This window comes from Moschus berezovskii, chromosome 17, assembly GCF_049115385.1.
Source record: "Moschus berezovskii isolate FMDL1 chromosome 17, NW_MosBer_1.0, whole genome shotgun sequence".
NCBI classification, from domain to species: Eukaryota; Metazoa; Chordata; class Mammalia; order Artiodactyla; family Moschidae; genus Moschus; species Moschus berezovskii.
This window is the reverse complement of record NC_142476.1, coordinates 10840752-10859896: the sequence shown is the minus strand read 5'-3', so window position 1 is coordinate 10859896 and position 19145 is coordinate 10840752. Positions and strand designations below refer to the sequence as shown.

Here is a 19145-nt window from a genome sequence, read left to right as displayed (position 1 = left end):
CCAGAACTCCAGAGCTTTTGACCAGGGATGAATTCCTGACCAAAAGAGTTGCCTGATGAAGATGCAACAAAGGGCTATGTTAATGGGGAGGAGAGTCGTTCTTCCAGGAGAGCAGAGCAAAGTGTTCTTCCAAACAAGTAACACCACCACCAACAACAAAAACCTGGGCAAAGTTGTCAGAAACAGTCATTTAAAGATGCAGAAAAGTGATGAAAAGGCATGTAACAATTTAGAAACTTGTATTCAAGAGTATCAGTTGAATCTCAGTGGCTCAGTGGTAAAGAAACCACCTGCAATGCAAAGATTCAGGTTCTTTCCCTGGGTCAGGAATATCCCCTGGAGAAGCAAATGGAAACACACTCCGGCATTCTTGCCTGGGAAATCCCATGGACAGAGGTGACTGGCAGTCCAAGGGGTTGTAAAGAAAAGACATAACTGAGCAACTGAGCACACACACACACACACACACAAGGCATTTTACCCAGACACTGCCTTCCCAGTGGGTCTCCAGATCCATGGCTAGAAATGCTACACAGCCTAGCAGGGCAGACATCAGGATTAGCAGCTCTGCTGTCTGAGGACAGGATGTTGATGTTATTTGGAGCACCGTGTGAAAAAATCCATGCCCAGACCTTAAAAGATGCATCTAGGACCACTCACGGAGAAGACAATGGCAACCCACTCCAGTACTCTTGCCTGGAGAATCCCAGGGACAGCGGAGCCTGGTGGGCTGCTGTCTATGGGTTGCACAGTGTCGGACACGACTGAAGCGACTTGGCAGCAGCAGCAGGACCACTCAAATAGTGAGTGAACCACACTGGTTAATAGCACTGAGATATCTGAACTGTCAGCAAGTTTCAACACTTCAAAAAGCAAACCATTCATTTTTAAGGTTTTTCATAGTTGTTTCTTAAGCCTGAGTCTGATTGAAACCTCTCATTCTTGCTACTCTGCACCATGTTCCTAAATGCAATTCTTTCATCAAATTTCTTTCATAAAAGCACACACTCCAAATGATTTATGCTTTCTCTCTTCAAGCTTGTCTTCCAATGCCAACTTTCTAGAAGCTTCCATCTTTCTGCCTAAGTTTAGTTCCATTTTAAAGAACTTTCCCCACCCTCATCAAAGGTACCATCTTTACTAAGACTTTGTCCTTCTTCCTTGTCTAAGCCAAAATTTGGATTCTCTGAGAGCACTGTTTCTCCTATGTCATGTATGGAAGCTTGCTCATTTTCTTGTAACCCATGCCCCTAATGTCCAGGGTGGTCTGGCGCTGTCACCAAGACCCTTTTGCTACCATTTGCATCTTCAATTTGTCTTCACCAGCATAATATCTTAAGCTTATAATATGTGTGTGTGCACGCATGTGTATGCATGAACTCTGTTGCTCATTCATGTATGATCCTTTGTGACCCCATGGACTGTAGACCACCAGGCCTCTGTCCACATAATTTTCCAGGCAAGATTACTGGAGTGGGTTGTCATTTCCTACTCCAGGGTATTTTCCCAACCCAGGGATATAACCCACATCTCTTGCATCTCCTACATCGGCAGGCAGATTCTTTACCACTGAGCCATCTTGGAAGCACCAAGCCTTTAATACTCTAGTCCAAACTGTTTGAGAATTTGCTTCCTGGATCACAATTTACTTTGACGCCATGATCTTAGATGGCTCTGTATCTACATAGGTAACCAAGAAAAATAAGTTTTATAACTTCAATACATTTTAATTTCTATGGCCTGCTATCTACTCCTTCTTAGCACTTTACCTCTTCAGGCAGTGCTTTTCAATGTAATTTTTATTTACTTTTTACTCCCTTTATTTTTTTTCATTTTTTAATTTTTTGGCCTTGCCACATGGTATGTGGGATCTTCACTCCCCAGCAAGGGATTGAACCAACAGCCCCTGCATTGGAATTGCAGAGTCTTAACTGATGGACCAAGGGTTTCCTGGTGGTTCAGTGGTAAAGAATTCACCTGACAATGCAAGAGACACAGGTTTGATCCCTAGGTCAGGACCATCCCCTGGAGGAGGAAATGGCAACCCATTCCAATATTCTTGCCAGAGAAATCCCATGGACAGAGAAGCCTGGTGGGCTACATTCCATGGGGACACAAAAGATTCTGAGACAACTTGGCAACTAAACAACAACTTCTGGGCCAGCTGGAAGTCCCTAGACAGTACTTTTAATCTTATTATAATCTGGACTGCTTCAAAGAAATTAAGCAAATGACAGCATATCTAATCTTCATAATCATTTCTATCCATTTCATATCTTATTCTTGTCTCTTTTCTTCTTTCTCTTTCTTAAGCTTTTAAACCCCTTCACTTCTTCATATACCGCCTTTATACTCTCAGCTCCTGTCACTTTCCTACAAAATGGCTCTTTTTTTGAACCATAATTTTATCTTCTCTATCTTTAAACTTTGTCTATCTTCTGTAATGTTGTATGGTAACTAAAACTTTTGTGAATCTCATTATTCCTTTTTTTCCTAGTACTTTTGGAGACTGCTGATTATATTTGAAAAATACAAATGAATCTCAGAGTCCTTTACTGCTTTCTTTTTCCATTGTTATTTACACTGAGTCCTTTATAACTTCTTTGAAAAGAAGTGCAATCAATTCCATATCTGGCTCCCTGCTTAGAGGTTAGTGCATTTTCCATTTGGAGAAAGAAAGGCTAGAAAAGAAACAGCGGTCACCCACATATCTTGCTGTATAGAAAAGCATTAAGAAATCCCAACCCTTCTCAGGTAATAGGAAGTTTTAATTTCTAGAAGATCTCCCCTGGCTGTTGCCTTCCGTTGCTGTACAGTAAGTCTTCTACTTACATACAAGCTCTGTTCCAAGAGCTTGCTCATAAGTCCAATTTGTTTGTAAGTCCAGAACAATAAGCCTAGGTACCCAACTAGCTGAAGCTGAAACTCCAATAATTTGGCCTCCTGATGCAGAGTTGACTCACTGGAAAAGAACCTGATGCTGGGAAAGATTGAGGGTAGGAGGAGAAGGGAGCAACGGAGGATGAGATGGTTGGATGGCATCATCAACTCAATGGACCTGAGTTTGCGCAGACTTTGGGAGACAGTGAAGGACAGGGAAGCCTGGTGTGCTGCAGTCTACAGGGTTGGAAAGTGTCAGACACAACTTAGTAACTGAACAACAACAACCCAACTAACACAATTGGCTATATAGAACTATACTGTCAGTTCAGTTCAGTTCAGTTCAGTCGCTCAGTCGTGTCCGACTCTCTGCAACCCCATGAATCACAGCACACCAGGCCTCCCTGTCCATCACCAACTCCCGGAGTTCACTCAAACTCATGTCCATCGAGTCGGTGATGCCATCCAGCCATCTCATTCTCTGTCGTCCCCTTCTCCTCCTGCCTCCAATCCCTCCCAACATCAGTCTTTTCCAGAAGTGAATTGGTATTAAACATCACCGAGTCCTACTCTCAGCCATGTTTCCACTTTTGTCCTGCTGATAGCAAACTGGCTTTGTTTGATCCTGTGCCATAGGAAATGTCCACAGGGAATGTGTCCTGGGATTTCTAGCACTGATCTTGGTCACACCTAGCCAGTCTTCAGGGCCTATGTGGGGAAATATAGTATCAGTTTGGATTTGGTTATTGGAGCACTCATGGATGCCATAGGAAAAGATATGCTCTTCATGGCATATTCCAGCAAAAAAAAAAAAAAAAAAATCAAGTGCAGTGGTGATATAAAGTGGACTTGGAAATGTAACTTGGTGCAGGCACTATGGAGAATAGTGTGGTGGTTCCTTAAAAGACTAAAAATAGAGCTACCATGTGACCCAGCAATCTCATTACTAGGCATATATCTGGAGAAAACAATACTTTGAAAAGATACTTGCAGCCCAATATTCACAGCAGCCTAACTTACAGTTATCAAGACATGAAAGCCACCTAAATGCCCATTGACAGAGAAATGGATACAGAAGATGTGGTACATATATATGATGGAATATTAATAATGCCATTTGCAGCAACACAGATGGACCTAGATAGAGGTGATCATACTAAGTGAAATAAGTCAAACAGAGGAAGACAAATATCATGATATCATTTATATGTGGAATCTAAAGAATGATACAAATTATGTACTTACAATACAGAAACAAGACTCTCAAACATAAAAAAACAAATTTATGGTTACCAAAGGGGAAAGCTACTAGGAAGGGATAAATTAGGAGATTGGGATTAACATGTACACACTAATTCAGTTGGTAAAGAGTATGCCTGCAATGCAGGAGACCCAGGTTCGATTCCTGGGTTGGGAAGATCCCCTGGAGAAGGAAATGGCAGCCCACTCCAGTATACTTTCCTGGAGAATTCCAGGGTCAGAGAAGCCTGGCAGGCTACAGTCTACGGGGTCACAAGAGTTGGACTCGACTGAGTGACTAAGCACAGAACACACACTACTGTTTATATATAGATAGATAAACAACAAGGATCTACTGTATAGCTCAGAGAACTCTACTCAATCCATAATAACCTCTATGGGAAAAGACTCTGAAGAAGAATAGATATACATACATGCACACGCACCCTACATATGTATGTATATATCTGAATCACCTTGCTGAAACTAACACAAAATTGAAAATCAAATATACTTCAATATAAAATTTTTACAAATAAAAAAGTAAAGGGAAATTGTTTTATAAAGGAGACCCTGGTACCATTAGAAAAGGGAAAGAAGGTGAGTAAATCCTAGTTGAGAAAACACAAACTACACTTTATGTCTTGACTTGTGTTTTCCTTCAAATGAAGTATAAGCCAACACAATTGAACTTAAGGAATAAAAAATAAATATTACTGAAATTCCAGGAAGTATTATTTTATAAAACAATTTTATAATAAATTTAGAATTTATCTAATTGTGTGTTTGCTAATTATGGGGCTATAATTTTGTATATTGATAAGATAATTTTTAAATTACACTAAAATATATTTGATTCAGAAATACAATACAGTTGGATTACACCATCAATTCCGCCATCTACAATATTGGTAGGTTAACAAAGAATATGACTAATACAGCAAAGCAAAACATAAATGATGTCAGTTTCAAGGTTTTGATGTCTTTTTTTTATAAATGTAAGCAAAATATTCTTTAAATAAACTTTAAGGTTAAATTTGTCTAAGTATAAAGAGAAGAATAGATATGAGGAAAATATAGGCTTAAAATTCTCAAGTGATTTTTTGGGGGAGGTTATATGATTCATGGGGTCACAAAGAGTCGGACATGACTGAGTGACTGAACTGAACTGAACTGATAGCACAAGAAAGCAATGAATTATTAAAGAAGTAAGGGAAAACAATAATATCAAAGAAATCAGTGCACTGCTGGCAAGGGTTATTTCCTACATAAGCTGAGTTCTTCAAAATTCAGCTAAAATATGCCATAACTTCTCTGAGGTCAGGAATGTTACACTGCTGGTGGTTTCCATAAGGTTAAAGTCATAATTTTAATGAAGATAATTTACATATTGGCATGGTAAATAAAACCCATTTTAAGGATAACATATGGGTAAAGATTCAATATTCTGAACACCTTGCTGAAACCTTGCTTCTTTTCAGTGTTTGAGTTCAAACATTGCTTAGGATAGGATAGGTTTAGCATAGGAAATTGATGGGATTCTGTTTCCCTCATTATGAATGTCAGTTCATTCATCTACCACAGGATCTTTAAATGGACCCCATTTTATTATGTTTCGTATGCAATAGTGTTAGACACACAATGTTTTGTGGGTAGTATATGGTACAAACAATTATGTATTGTCTGTTGGCTTCTGTTTCAACATATTTTGTGATGTTTATAACTGAAGAATTTAAAAACAGCTGTGATCAAGATGAGCAGCAATATAAAGCAGTAAAATTTCTTTAAAAATTGTTCTGAAAATCAATATGAATATTTATTTGGAAAAGAGAAACGCAATTTCTCCACTTATGAAGCAGAGTTGAAAATAGAGGCTTCTGTGTTTCTAGGCAGAGATAGAATCTGTGTTGTCCAATATGTAAACAAATTGCATTTGAAAGACAAAAAGCACTAAATATATCCTTAAATTTAAGTCATATTATCACAAATCTGTAATGGTTGTATGCTGCCAAAACATTGGCTCTGAAGGAAATTATGACAATTGCCAGGTTAAATATTTACAATATTTGAAAGAAAAACTTGTTGTTTTTCAGTTGCTAAGTCATGTCCGAGTGTTTGTGACCCCAGGGACTGCAGCATTTCCAGGGTTCCCTGCCCTCCACTATCTCCTGGATAGTTTGAGTTTGCTCAAACTCATGACCATTGAGTCAGTGATGCCATCCAACTATCTCATCCTCTGTCGTCCCCTTCTCCTCCTGCCTTCAGTATTTTCCAGGATCATGGCCTTTTCCAATGAGTCTGCTCTTCACATCAGGTGGACAAACTATTGGAAATTCAGCATCAGTCCTTCTAATGAATATTCAGGGTTGATTTCCTTTAGGATTAACTGGCTTTGATCTCCTTGATGCCCAAGAGACTCTCAAGAGTGTTCTCCAGCACCACAATTCAAAAGCATCAATTCACAATATTATATGTAAATATTCCATACAGTACAGTAGAGCAATGGTTCTCGAAATACATTTTCTAAAACAGAGGTGTCATCCTCAGCATCTTCAGGGAGCTTGTTAGAAATAGAAATTACTGCATCACCACCAAGACAAACTGAATCAGAACTTCTGGGGACAGGATCGAAGAATCCGTATGTAATAAACTCTCCAGGTGATTCTGATTCTTGCTTATTATTCTGGAAAAATGGAAAATACATGAATTCTAGAATGGGAAGTATTGGGTTGGCCAAAACCTGAATGAATTTTTTGGCCAGCCTAATGGCATCACCGATTCCGTGGACATGAGTTTGAGTGTACTCTGGGAGTTGGTGATGGACAGGGAGGCCTGGCGTGCTGTGATTCATGGGGTCGCGGAGAGTCGGACACGACTGAGCGACTGAACTGAACTGAATACCACATTGTGAATACTTGCTCATTTAGAGGAAGCAGTTGATAATAATTATTTATTGTCTTGGTCTCTGTTTGTCTCTCCAACAGTACTGAAGTTGTATTTCCACCAGTTCTCTACTGTGAGAGCTCAAGCAAGATAGTTAACATTTTGGCTCTAATTTTTATTCTCTGAAGTGGAATAATAAGGGTAACTTTTAGTGGTTATTTAATAAGGACTTAATATATTCTAATTATCTGCTGAATTTGTTTGTCACTTATTAATCTTACATGTTCTCTTTGGCAAAATGTTTAAGCTTCTGAGTACCAGTTTCCTGTAACAAAATAAAAAAGGAAAAAAAATGCTTGCTTTGGAAAAAATACTGGACAAGACAAATCTGAAAATGTTTGTTACAGCATTTAAGACTGGCACAGGGTATGGAACATAAACAATATATAAAGAGTTTTGTTTGTTTGAAAATCTAGTTTTAACTTGTTTTCATATTCTGAATGCTTTCATTGCTAAACATAAACTTCAGCACTTTCTTTACTTTCCTTCTCTCTTACAGTCAATTCCTAACAAGGGGTTAGTTTCCAAAAATTTACAAACAGCTTATGCAGATCAACATCCAAAAACAAACAACCCAATCAAAAGATGAACAGAAGACATTTCTCCAAAGAAGACATACAGACAGCCAAGAGGCACATGAATAGATGCTCAACATCACTAATTATTAGAAAAATTCAGATCAATTTTACAGTGAGGTCTCATCTCATGGTGGTTAGAATGACCATCATCAAAAAACCCACAAACAATTAATGTTGAAGAGGGTGTGGAGAAAAAGCAACCCTCCCACACTGTGGATGGGAATGTAAAAAGGTGAAATCACCATGGGGAACAGTATGGAAGTTTCTTAAAAACTAAAAATAGAACTACCTTATGATCCTGGAATCCCATTCCTGGGCATATTCCTGGAGAAAAATATGGTTTCAAAAGACACATGCACCCCAATTTCACTGTAGCACTGTTTCCTATAGCCAAGATATGGAAGCAACCTAATGCCTAAATGCCCACTGACAGATGAATGGAAGAAAGATGTGGTGTGTGTATACACACACACAATGGAATATTACTCAGCCATCAAAAATAATGGAATAAATGCCATCTGCAGCAACATATATGGACCTATATGGACCCATATATGGGCGTAGAGATTATCACACTAACTGAAGTAAGTCAGCCAGAGAAAGACAAATGTCATATGATATTGCTTATATGTGGAATCTTTAAAAATGATACAAATGAACTTATTTACAAAACCAAAACAGACTCATAGACTTAGAGAATGAACTTGTGGTTACTAGCGAGGGAAGGGTAGAGGGGGAGGGATAGTTAGAAAGTTTGAGATTGACATATATAAACTACTATAATTAAAATATATAACCAACAGGGACCTATTAGAAAAAAAATTCCTACATGATAATTTATGTCAGTTTCTGTATGATGTTCTTCTCTTGGCTGTATGATAGGTCTCTCAAAATGAACATGTCCCAAGCTGTGAAGCCTGGATATAACAATTTTTGCTCTTCAAAATCTCATACTGTTGATAGACTCAAGTATATTCCAAAATTGTTTCTTAATCTCCTAAAGCTTTATCAGTCTCCAAAACACTCTTTGTTCAGGTGCAAAGGAAGGAATCGGACACTTTACAATTACTATGATAACCATTTATATAAATATTTCTGGGGATCATTAAATCCAATATAATTATTTTAAAGAAGAGGAACATGAATTTCAGAAATGAGTGTGATTAATAGTGGACAGATTCCTCTTAATTCTCAATGCAGTGTTATTTTTTATTATACTATAACAGATCTTATAAAACTCTATTAAAGCAATCAAAACTTCAAAATCCTAATTCTAATTTAAAAGGTGGTTAAAGAATAAGTTATTAAAAGTGTGTTGTATGTGTTTCAAATATTTGATTTTACTTTACAATAAATAAGTAGCAATTTCTTTCTTTTTTTTTTTTTAGAGAATTTTAAAACAGAGTCAAAAGAACGGAAATCAGTTATCTGTCCTCTTCCAGGGCAGGGAGAAGACCTCCTTCCCCACAGATTCAAGAATATGGCTAGGTGGCGAGGAAGGCAGGCCTGGTGCCCAGGCCTTAGGGAGATGCAGACAGGACCTGAGTCAGGCACTCAGCTGGAGCAAGGGCAGCTGTCGGGCCACAGGACTTGATGGCCACTGGGGCTACCAGTTCTGGAAACAAGCTTTCATCTTCCCAGAAATGTCGTTTCTCTGTCTGCAGCAGCTGGCAAGAGAAAGGCTTCAGAAAGATGCATGCCTGGGGCACCCGAAGGCAGCCCCTGACCCCACTATCTCCTTGGCATAAACCTTACAACACTGAGGAAAGGCCATAGGTTTGGCAATGGAGCCTTCAGCAGTCTTCATGCCTGGAGCTCGGTGGCTCTCAGGGTGAAGGGAGAGGAGACAGACTAACTGGAGGAGGCTCTTGATCCTTCAGTTTCTCCCCCAACCTGAAACGCTTATATCCTGGGGCCACAGTTCAAGGCAAGACACACACACACACACACACACACACACACACCCCCACACACACGTGCACACAGACTCTCACTCGCATCTCAAAAACCCAACTCGGGGAGCAGGGAGCGTTGAGTATCACTGGTCTGATATTTGCCCACTGGGCATCTAACCTGTCCTAACGCTCTTTCCAATCACGTCTATTTCCAGGCCTCATATGGTGAGATGCTCCAGCTTCCACTCTGTCAGGCTGATCATAAAGGCACAGTGTAGGAAAGCCCCCTACTGGGATGGCCATGGCTTGGCAGCAGGGAAGGCTAAGGGGCCCGCAGCTGCCCCAGGCTGGTGTAGACATCCTCGGCTCCGCTCAGCTCCTCAAAGATCGGGATCAGGTTAAGCAACTCAGTGTCCGCCATGTCATCAAACCAAGACTGCACAGGCACTGTATTCTCTGGATGGAAGATGTAGGAAGCAGGTGAGTTGTCCAGAATGAGGGTTTTCCTCAGGTCCCTTCCCAGGCGGCTGAGGTCCTTGACGTAGCAGCCCTGGTGGAACACACAGGACTCACGAAACAGGCGGGCCCAGAACACCCCACACCGGTCCAGCAGATCAGTCACGGGGTCAGCATACTTGGCCAGGCTGGCAGTGAACAGAACACATTCAAAGAGCTCCCCCATTCGTCTCAGGAACTCGTCCACATATGGCCTCTTGAGCACGTATACCTGGTGAGTGGTCCCTTCGATCTCTACAGGCACTATGTTGATTGGCTTAAAGGAGCTATGCACAAGGGTTTCGTCCAAGTCAATGACCACGCAGATTCTTCCTTGATCTTCCTCTGTCACCTCTGGGAGCAAGCAGGTCCCTGGAATCTGATAAAACTGGTACTGGAGACACTGGAGCAGATCCGACTTAGCAATGGTGTTGGCTTCCTCCTTGTAGGGGGAGAGCTCAGTGGAGGAGGTTGACTGGCCAACATGCTGGGCACGAAAACAGCAGAAAAGGGCCTTGAAGATGTTACGGCCACGCGGCTTCTTAGGAGAGGACTTGGACACCAGGCCTTGCTTGGTGAGCACCAGGGCGTCTTCCCTCCGCGCCTGGGTGATGATGGAGCCGTGTTCCATCTAACAATCCCGCGGGCCCGGGCTGGCTGGGTGGGAGGACGCGCGGGCGCACAGGCTGGGCTGGGCTGGGCTGGGCTGGGGGGCCTGGGCTGGGGCCCGCTCCGGCTCCGGCTCCGGCTCCCGAGGCTCCGGCTCCCGAGACTCCGACTCCCACTGCTGTTCACATCCCGGCTCTTGTTCCCTCCCTGGGCCGGGAAGGGAGGCGGCCTGTATGGAGAGCGGGCGACCCGGGTAGCGGCTTTCCCGGGTGCCCCCAGCCCCGATCCCCCGGCGGCAGCTCCGGGCTCCTCAGTTTGGGTCCAACACAATAAGTAGCGATTTCTTTGCTGAAAATTTGACATAGAATTGAAGATTTGAATATAGATGTAAGGATGGTGAATTCTCTCTCCTGTAAGTAACAGATTTGGATTTCTTTAAATTCAGGTAAGAACTTCAAAATTCTCAGGAAGTAATTTGAAGGGATAATGATTATAAATGGATGATCCCCACCACTACTTTGTAGTAGCCTTATAGCCATCTACTAAAAAAAGTAATAACAACTTTTAGCAACTCATTTTGCTATTTCTACAGCTTTCAGGTAAGGATACTTAAAACACATTTCTTCCTTTTCATACTCATATCTGATTTGTTAAAAAATATTGTCACAGCACAAGCGATAGCTTGTGCCAGTTCATCACATGGCTTAGTTAGAAATCTTTACCATGGTTGGCGTTTCTTAGTCTTCACAAGAAATACTGCCATTAGTTATTAAAGTCATATCCTATGCATTTAGGGTACCACGTAATTTTTTTTTTGAGGTGAGTTTATGTTTTTGTCATAATCTCTCTAAATTTTCTTGGAAAAAATATAGTTCTTATGGTATTTATAATATTACTGTTAGATTTTGCCATCATAATGAATTTCCCAAATAAACCTTTCCAAAAAAATGTTTCCTGAGTTTTAAATAAAAGCAGTTTTAAAACTAACATGAATTCTGTAATAAAACTCTTAATAAGATTAAAATATAAGATTGAAACTATGAGCTTCTAAAAGCAATGTGTATCCTTCATAATATAACCATGAAAATAGAGTCATTTAATTATTTCAAGGACATATTCACTGAAAGTAACATAACCCATAATAAAGAACTATGTATTTAAATGCCGTCATTATTTAGATATGTACATTTACACAGAAGCAGATACATATATATTTATATACGTGTATATATATATAAATAAATAACACAGAAATTTTAATTAAGAGAATATTCATGAGAGACTATGACCATTAATTTCCACTGCTTCTTAGTCCTTCATCACCACCCCTCTTCCATTACTTCTTCCCTTTTATTGCAACATTAGACCAAAATTATGTTTAGAGAACAAAATAATTTTGCTTTTGTAAGCACTGACAGAGCCAAGAACATTAAAATAATCCATGGGCAGTGTGCTACTGACTACTGCCCATTCTGTCAAGTCTTCTCATAGATGAGTGTTTATTCTGTGCTCTTTCTTGTTAAGCTTCTTTTTATGTTTCTTTGATTTCTCTAACTAAAAGTGTAAAAGCACACCAGTGTTCCTGTAAAATGTGCTATTTGCTTGCAGAAAATGGTTGCACAAAAGAAACAGCATGTCTTAAACATGAACTCTAAAAAGGACCTCCCTGGCAGTCCAGTGGTTAAGACTTTGCCTTTCAGTGCAAAGGGTGACAGTTCAATTCATGGTCAGGGAGCTAAGATACTGCATACCTCGTGGCCAAAACAAAAAAACAAACAGAAAATAACCAACAAAAACAACATTGTAATAAGTTCAATAGACATTTAAAAAATGGCCCACAGCAAAAAAATCTAAAAAATGGATAATGTAACAAATTCTTACCTAAGGAACTCCATAAGAATTAATTGTAAAAATGCTATTTCAGAAACTTCTTTTAAGATTCGTGGAAAGATAAGAAAAGTTACTGACTGATCACATATTAAGAAAATGGAGATTCCTCAAAAAACTGGAAATAGAACTGCCATATGATCCAGCAATCGTACTCCTGGGTGTATACACTGAGGAAACCAGAATTGAAAGAAGCACATGTACTCCAGTGTTCATTGCAGCACTGTTTATAATAGCCAGGACATGGAAGCAACCTAGATGTCCATCTGCAGGTGAATGGATAAGAAAGCTTTGGTACATATACACAATGGAGTATTTTTCAGCCATCAAAAAAAATGCATTTGAATCAGTTCTAATGAGGTGGATGAAATTGGAGCCTATTATACAGAGTGAAGTAAGCCAGAAAGAAAAACATCAATACAGTGTACTAACGCATATATATGGAATTTAGAAAGATGGTAACCTTAATCCTGTATACGAGACAGCAAAAGAGACATAGGTGTATAGAACAGTCTTTGGGACTCTGTGGGAGAGGGTGAGGGTGGGATGATTTGGGAGAACGGCATTGTAGCATGTATATTATCATAAGTGACCAGTCCAGGTTCGACGCATGATACAGAATGCTTGGGGCTGGTGCACGGGGATGACCTAGAGGGAGGATATGGGGAAGAGGGAGATGGGAGGGGGGTTTAAGAAAGGGAACACATGTACACCCGGGGCGGATTTGTGTCAATGTATGGCAAAACCAACCAATATATTAATGTAAAGTAATTTACCTCCAATAAATAAATATATCTATATAAATGCAATCTTTGAAGTGTAATTTAAAATATGGTGTCCAAGATTCTTTGCAAATACATTATGAAATGTGGTCAGCATAAGCCTTAGCCTTATAGAGAAGATCACTCTCAGGTTTTCCTGGTGGCTTAAACAGTAAAGAATCTGCCTTCAATGCAGACCTGGGTTTGATCCCTGGGTTGGGAAGATCCCCTGGAGAAGGGAATGGAGATGCTCTCCAGTATTCTTGCCTGGATAATTCCATGGACAGAGGAACCTAGTGGGTCCACAGGGTCACAAGAGACATGACTGAGTGACTAACAATTGTCACTCTTAGGTTATATGACTTAAGTTTTAGGTCTGATTTAAGATTCTTTGTGTTTATTGTTCCTTGATGCCTTAGTTTGAACTGTTATAGGAAACCATAGGCTCAGTGGATGAAACAACAGAAAAGTATTCTCACAGTTTGAAGGCTGATAAGTCTGAGATCAACTTCCCTGCGTGGTCAGAATCTGGTGTGGTCTTTCTTCCTGGTTTGCAGACAGTTGTCTTTCTCCTGTGTCCTCACAAAGAGACTTCTTTTCTCTTCCTGTTTTTGCAGTTGCATTGATTGTGCCACAAGGAGCTAATAATTTAATCCAATCCTAATTGAGGATTAAGGTTTTAACACAGGAATTTAGAAGGGTGACACACATTTGGTCTATAGCACTTAAGGTCCACATTGTGGGGCAACTTACATACTATTAGTTCAGTAGTTTATGAAGTCAAATAAGATTATTGTGAAATCATTGTTCTTTTCCATTCTAAGATATTATGTTCCATTTTCACATTTTTTTAAGTTATGACATATTTTAAAATCAAAGTCAAAAACACATGTCAGCAACCAGAGGGCTAGACTGTGATGCATTTTGCACTGTCCATGCAAGTTTAAATTCAGCAAAGCCTAGAAGGGATATGAAGATATCAAGGGAACATTTCATGCAAAGATGGGCTTGATAAAGGACAAAAATGGTATGGACCTAACAGAAGCAGAAGATATTAAGAAGAGGTGGCAAGAATACACAGAAGAACTGTACAAAAAAGATCTTCATGACGAAGATAATCACGATGGCGCGATCACTCACCTGGAGCCAGACTTCTTGGAATGTGAAGTCAAGTGGGCCTTAGAGAGCATCACTATAAACAAAGCTAGTGGAGGTGATGGAATTCAGTTGAGCTCTTTCAAATCCTGAAAGATGATGCTGTGAAAGTGCTGCACTCAATATGCCAGCAAATTTGGAAAACTCATCAGTGGCCACAGGCCTGGAAAAGGTCAGTCTTCATCCCAATCCCAAAGAAAGGCAATGCCAAAGAATGCTCAAATTACCGCACAGTTGCACTCACTTCACATGCTAGTAAATCATGCTCAAAATTCTCCAAGCCAGGCTTCAGCAGTATGTGAACCATGAACTCCCAGATGTTCAAGCAGGTTTTAGAAAAGGCAGAGGAACCAGAGATCAAATTGCCAACATCCACTGGATCATGGAGAAAGCAAGAGAGTTCCAGAAAAACATCTATTTCTTCTTCATTGACTATGCAAAAGCCTTTGACTGTGTCGATCACAATAAACTGTGGAACATTCTGAAAGAGATGGGAATAGCAGACCACCTGACCTGCCTCTTGAGAAACCTGTATGCAGGTCAGGAAGCAACAGTTAGAACTGGACATGGAACAACAGACTGGTTCCAGATAGGAAAAGGAGTACGTCAAGGTTGTATATTGTCACCCTGCTTATTTAACTTATACACAGAGTACATCATGAGGAATGCTGGGCTGGAAGAAGCACAAGCTGGAATCAAGATTGCTGGGAGAAATATCAATAACCTCAGATATGCAGACACTATCCTGATGGCAGAAAGTGAAGAGGAACTCAAAAGCCTCTTGATGAAAGTGAAAGAGGAGACTGAAAAGTTTGACTTGAAGCTCAACATTCAGAAAACGAAGATCATGGCATCTGGTCCCATCACTTCATGGGAAATAGATGGGGTAACAGTGGAAACAGTGTCAGACTTTATTTTGGGGGGCTCCAAAATCACTGCAGATGGTGATTGCAGCCAGGAAATTAACTTTTCCTTGGAAGGAAAGTTATGACCAACCTAGATAGCATATTAAAAAGCAGAGAGCTTGTTCAAATTCATGTACATCGAGTCGGTGATGCCATCCAATCATCTCATCCTATGTCGTCCCCTTCTCCTGCCATCAATTTTTCCCAGCATCAGGGTCTTTTCAAATGAGCCAGCTCTTCATATCAGGTAGCCAAAGTACAGGAGCTTTGGCTTCAGCATCAGTCCTTCCAATGAATATTCAGGACTGATCTCCTTTAGGATTGGCTGTTTGGATCTCCTGCAGTCCACGGGACTCTCAAGAATCTTCTTCAACACCACAGTTCAAAGGTCCTAATCATTTCTGACAGTAGTATCTCCTGTGCCATCAAAGTAACAAGTCTAGCAATTTGTAATAATTAAGCTAACATATTTTGACATAACCACCCTTCCAGTAAGTATCCCTTGAATCGATATGGGACTTGCCAGGAACACAGGGCCATTTGAAGTATTAAAGACATAAAGGAGTTTAACATACATCTGATGTTGGACTTATAGAAAAGTGTAAAAGAGCTGGGAGAATGAGTGTCAAGGTGGGCAATATTCACTGATGACCTCATTGTGAAATACTGAATCAACATCCCAAAAGTTGTTGGGAAAATTCCCTACCACCTTAAAAGGTGTCAAAAATAGAGTGATTACAAAGAATACAGAGAAACCCATGTGCTAGTTCTGTGACCTCTCAAGAAAAGTAGATTTTCCTTTTACCAACTTTCAAATATTTTTTGTTACTCTCAGAAGCAACTCTAATCTGGAACCACAAAATGAAGGGAGACCGGGAAACAAGGTTTCTGGGCTCTTCTTCACAGTGCAATGCAGAGAGATATTCAAAGTGAGTGACTGAAGTAGAAGGTTGATAACTGACAGCATGGTGCACCCCTTTCCTGCAAATTGGCTGATTACAGTACACAGTGATTTGGCGCTACAAGAGTGATATCTGAGAGAGGTAAGAAACACTGAGACTAAAGAAATGGTGGAGCTGTGCGGACAAGGAAACGGTGGTGACTAAGGCCCTTGGATGATTTAATACCTATTGAAATTCCAACAAAACTTCTCTGTATAATTGCTTGATGATTTCATGTACAATTACAAGTCTTAAATGATAGCAGCAATTGCTGTTCTGAAGGACATAAGATTTATCATTAACTAGAAATTACTCTGGGAATACTTTTGAAGACAAACTGAGATTCCTCCAAAGTAATTACACTGAGATTTCAGAGATCATAAATATCTTCACAAGTTTATTTCCTCTTGGTGTTTCAACATCCTTGTTATCTGTGTTCTTTCTTATAAAAGTTATTACCTTGGTTCATTAATTTGCTTATACTTATATTTTCCATCCATTTTCTTTCCCTGAAGTCTTTTTTTTCCTGATAAATCTACATCATTTCTAGTTAAAGATTAATCTGTCTATCCAACAGATAAACCCTTTCGCACACAACACTGATCACTCTTGGAAAATCAAATCTGTTATCTCTGAAATTGTTTCACCAAAATTTAATTGACTGTAAATTCAAGCTCTGCTTTATAGCTCAGTTCTTGTCCATTTATGTGTCCCTGGAATTTCTGTTTCTTATTATCCTCTTTGAAAAGTGCATATTTCCTCCTCTTTCCTCAAATCCCCTATCATAGATTTAGGATATCTGTGAGTGAATCCTGTACCCCTCAAACAACAATTAACCTCATCACAGTTGTCTAAGATGGTCAATTAAAGCTCTGGAAATTGACCAAAGAGCATATAAGAAGTATAAAACATTTACTTAAGAAAATCTACAGGTATTTGGTAAGAACAGAGAGGCTGTGACCTCTGTGCCAAGGGCAGCATCTATTCCCACCCACCCCCCATCGTGTCCTATTACAGAGATCAATTTTGGTTGGCAGGGGCAAAACCAAGGACTGGTAGAGACCACCCTTCCCAGGTCTGTATAGTGAGAGGTATTCAGAATGGACTCAGTTTGAGTCCCATGCTCATCTGCTAACTCCCTCTCATGAAGAACCTAGTTTGGATGGGCAGTAGAAGCAAATTAGTATTTTCATTCTCCCCAGTCTCACCATCTCCCATTTAGGTTGCTCGTGTTCAGAGTCAACTAACTCTCTGTTACTCAATATGTAGATGGACAGACACTGTGCTGTTCATCTGAAACTACCACAGCATTGTTAATCAGCTATACTCTACCCCAATACAAAATAAAAAGTTTAAAGATTGAAAAAAAATTTTTTTAATTTAAAATGTAGATGGACAGAAATTTAAAAGAGACAGTCAAGAAAGATCAAGAAAAAGACAGTCAAGGAAAGGATACCTCTGAGTCGAAGGTGTTAAAGCTAGTAAATTTCTTGAACTTTGACGGAATGAAGGGATAGTTTGGAAGTTTAGGATTTACATGTAAATACAGCTGTATTTAAAATGAATAACCAACAAGGTCCTACTCAATAGCACAGGGAACTCTACTCAATGTTATGTGGCAGCCTGGATGGGAGGGGAGTTTGGAGAAGAATGGATACATGTATATATGTGGCTGAGTCCCTTTGTTGTTCACCTAAAGCTATCACAACATTGTTAATCAACTCCACTCCAACATAAAAAATTTTCAAAAATAAATCAGTGATGGAAAAGGTAGAACTCTGACAAGTATATGACTATAATTATTTATAATTTTTCAATATAATAATAAAAAGACAAAAAAAAATCAGTTTTTGGGCCATACACAGATCCAATGGTAAATGCTGTGGATCATAAGGGTACAAAGGACTTGAGCTTACCTACTGAAAAATAAGTGATCGATCACTAAGCTGTGGTCAACTTCTAACTTACTAAAAACAACCTTCCAATTTTTCTTCAATCTTATGTCTACTCCCATTTCTATAACAATTTATCTCTTTATGTGTCATATAACTGAACTTGTAGAAAATTTTAAAAGTATCAATCATCCTCTATTTCTCTATTTTTAATCATGTTCTACTTACTATAATTTGTACTACTACTTTGACAAAAATGATCCTTAATAATGATCCTTTACATCATCAAAATCTTTTCTGCAAATCTTTCTCTCACACTTATGTGCATGTCCTAAGAATACAGATTATTCGATTTAAGGTAATTTTCTTTCAACATTTTGAAGGCATTTTCCTTTTTTTTTTGCGTCTAACATTTCTGTTAAGAAAACTGAAACTCGTTTAATTATGGATAATTAACATATTTGGTGATTAATCACTCTGTTTGCCTGGGCAATTCTAGTACACACTGATGACTACAGGGTCTATGACAGCCATGTGCTGAGCAAATCTATTGGTGCCATTTTCTCAATAATATTTTCTCACTTTATGTCTCTGTGTTACATTTGTGGAATTCTCACAATATTTCAAAAATTTTCATTATTATATTCATTGTATGAACAGTGATCTTTAATGTTATTGTTACAAAAAAATTGAAACTCACTGAAGACTGGCATTTTTTTTTTACCAATACTGTACTTTAAAATATGTTTTGTCAATTTTTAGACATACTTACTGCACACTTTATATAGTGTAAACATAACTTTCACATGCACCAGGAAACAAAAAGTTCATATGACTTGCTTTATTGTAATATTCAATTTACTGCAGTGGTCTGGAACTAAAGCTACAATATCACCAATATATTGGGCTTCCCTTGTGGCTCAGCTGGTAAAAAATCTGCCTGCAATGCAGGAGACCTGGGTTCA

The 19145-nt window shown here is 39.3% G+C and overlaps 1 protein-coding gene and 1 pseudogene across 11 annotated transcripts in view; one reads left to right on the top strand and one right to left on the bottom strand.

Annotated features, from left to right (window-relative positions):
- Positions 1–19145, top strand: part of LOC148775060 (uncharacterized) — a 237036-nt gene that overhangs the window by 76318 nt on the left and 141573 nt on the right. For 2 of the 11 annotated variants that reach the window (XM_088844972.1, XM_088844973.1), the window contains 2 exons: positions 5–803; positions 9751–9887. The exons of 5 other annotated variants lie outside the window; for them this stretch is intronic. Coding sequence is in view for 1 of the 6 variants with exons in the window: in XM_088844970.1 (XP_088701096.1) it covers positions 9029–9388 (360 nt within the window). In the remaining 5 variants the exon portion in view is untranslated. Of the gene's footprint in view, positions 1–4; positions 3456–6384; positions 8977–9028; positions 9698–9750; positions 9888–19145 lie in introns of those variants that run through there. 4 more of the 11 variants (XR_016039431.1, XR_016039430.1, XM_088844974.1 and 1 more) reach the window with 4 other exon arrangements.
- On the bottom strand, positions 9858–10661 carry LOC148775061 (carboxy-terminal domain RNA polymerase II polypeptide A small phosphatase 2 pseudogene; annotated as a pseudogene).